At 27.2% G+C, this 2,151-nt stretch overlaps 1 protein-coding gene across 1 annotated transcript in view; it reads left to right on the top strand.

The window, feature by feature from the left end:
- LOC105626524 (spatacsin) overlaps positions 1-335 on the top strand; it is an 8,047-nt gene extending 7,712 nt beyond the window's left edge. Inside the window, 1 exon segment of the mRNA XM_012207822.1 lies at positions 182-335. Within this exon segment, the coding sequence (XP_012063212.1) occupies positions 182-335 (154 nt within the window).
- Positions 336-2,151: the final 1,816 nt, after the last annotated feature.

Below are 2,151 nucleotides of genomic sequence, written 5' to 3'. Positions count from 1 at the left end.
ATATATATATATATATATATATATATATATATATATATATATACTATATATACATATTTTAACAATAGTCTTTCTTAAATAATTTTTTAATTTGAGAGCTGGCGCGGGACCATAAGAGTAAAGTACTTCATTTTAACAGTTCCAGCTGACTTTTTAGCATTTTCCAATAGTTCTGCAATAGTTCCGACGCTTTGCTGAGTTCAGATTCTCACTCGAGTGTCATCATATCCATCCTCGTTGTTTATCGTACGTTAGACAAGGATGATATGATACCTGGGGAGCAGGATTCCCTAGATGAGAATCTGAACACGCCTCTTCTTAGGTTTCGTTCTTAACAGTTCCAATCTTTAAGTATTTTATACAATTTTTCAATCTGAACGCTGGCATGAATATTAATATTGATAATTGGTATATAAACGATAAAATATAACTATGCAACTAGTCAGTGAGTTCAAATTCTATACGGTTCTACTAATCAAAACATCAAGCAATTTATTTTTCTAAAACTTATTACGTATTTGCATTCTGAATGAACTTAATAGAAACTGTAGAACTATTACGAGTGCAAACAGAATTGTTAATAAAATTTCTGATTTTTTGAAATGTGCTAACTTTACAGAGACATATACGAAACCGTACCATATGCTGATATATATACTTTGCTTTTACCTTATACATTGTATCATATGCTGATACTTTACTTCACTGTACTTGCGCGTTACCGGTTTTTTAGCGACTTAAGAATTGCTTTGAATCAGGAGTAGATACATGACTAGAAAAAGCATGTCAGTAATATGATTATTCATGATCGATATTCCTTGTCTATACTTACTCTTTAACATTAACTGGTAATAATGCGTACCATTTCATCTACTGACTATATCGTTAGAAGACAATTTATCTGTTATCGTTATTATCATTCTTCTAACATTGTAGCAAAAGATAAAATCATTATTAACTGCATCTGTGAATGTTCAGCAAAACATTTGAAAGAATGATAATTACTCGTATATGCTATCATGATATGTGATAAATGTACTGATCGCTCGTAGATACATATAATTAAAAACAAATTTATTTTAAAATGATAACGTTCTATTGCAAATGTCAATATAATGTGGACTGAATATTTTTTTTATAAAAAAGCTATCAATATTACATTAATAATTTGATAAGATTTTTATTTTAGAAAATTATATACTGATTTAATTCTAAATTAATGTAGAAATATAGAATATATATAAGAATGTTTTAAAATATATTATTAAGAAAAAGCACAAGAGTTAATTGACTAATATAAAAAAAGCTATTACATTGTTTAGATTTATCATTCGTAAGACGGTATAAAGCGTGGAAAGGATCGTTGAAAAATAATTTTATGCAATTATTTCAGTCAACGTAGTGAATGACTCAATTTATCATTTTAATATCTGCTATATTTTGCACTGGTAAATCTTAAATGCTGGCACATTCTAAACGTGGTTGCAAGATTTATTGCTAACATTTAGCATTTTAATGAGTGGACTTTTTTAAAGCAACAACACATGTTCATAAATAGGAAGAATAACATATAAATCAATATATAGATATTATATATAGATATTATAAGGCTCAAAGATTTAAAAAAAAATTATATAATATAGAAAAAAGAGCTATGAGCCAAGCTGAGTATTAAATTAAATGTTATATTTATAAACAAAAAAATTATACAAATCAAACATTTCAACCTCTATCGGATTAAAATTACAATTAAAATTAATAAATGTGGTTCAATTAAAATTAATCGAATAGCATTTTAAAAAAGTACAATATAAACTTTAAAATGAAACTTCTTTTCTTATATATTAGCGTCGCTCGCGAATTTTTTTGTAAATTGTAATGTGAGTCACAAATAAATAGAATAGTCTCAACAATCTTGTTTCTGCCCAATCTTAATTCTATCCAATCTTTGTCTTCCCTTTCTACGGCATTGACTCCAATAATTCTTCTTTTTGACAACAGTTTTGGAATATCTTAAATACGTCAAGAATTTATTTAAAAATTTCGTATAGAAAAAAAATTTAATAATGGAGAATATTATGACAATAAAATAATAAAATGTATCGCATCATTTAATGAAGCTCTCCCCCTCTCTCCCCCTCCCTCCCCTTC

The sequence above is a fragment of the Atta cephalotes genome (assembly GCF_000143395.1).
Source record: "Atta cephalotes unplaced genomic scaffold scaffold00005, whole genome shotgun sequence".
In the NCBI taxonomy this organism is placed as follows: domain Eukaryota; kingdom Metazoa; phylum Arthropoda; class Insecta; order Hymenoptera; family Formicidae; genus Atta; species Atta cephalotes.
This window is presented reverse-complemented; position numbering and strand designations above follow the sequence as displayed.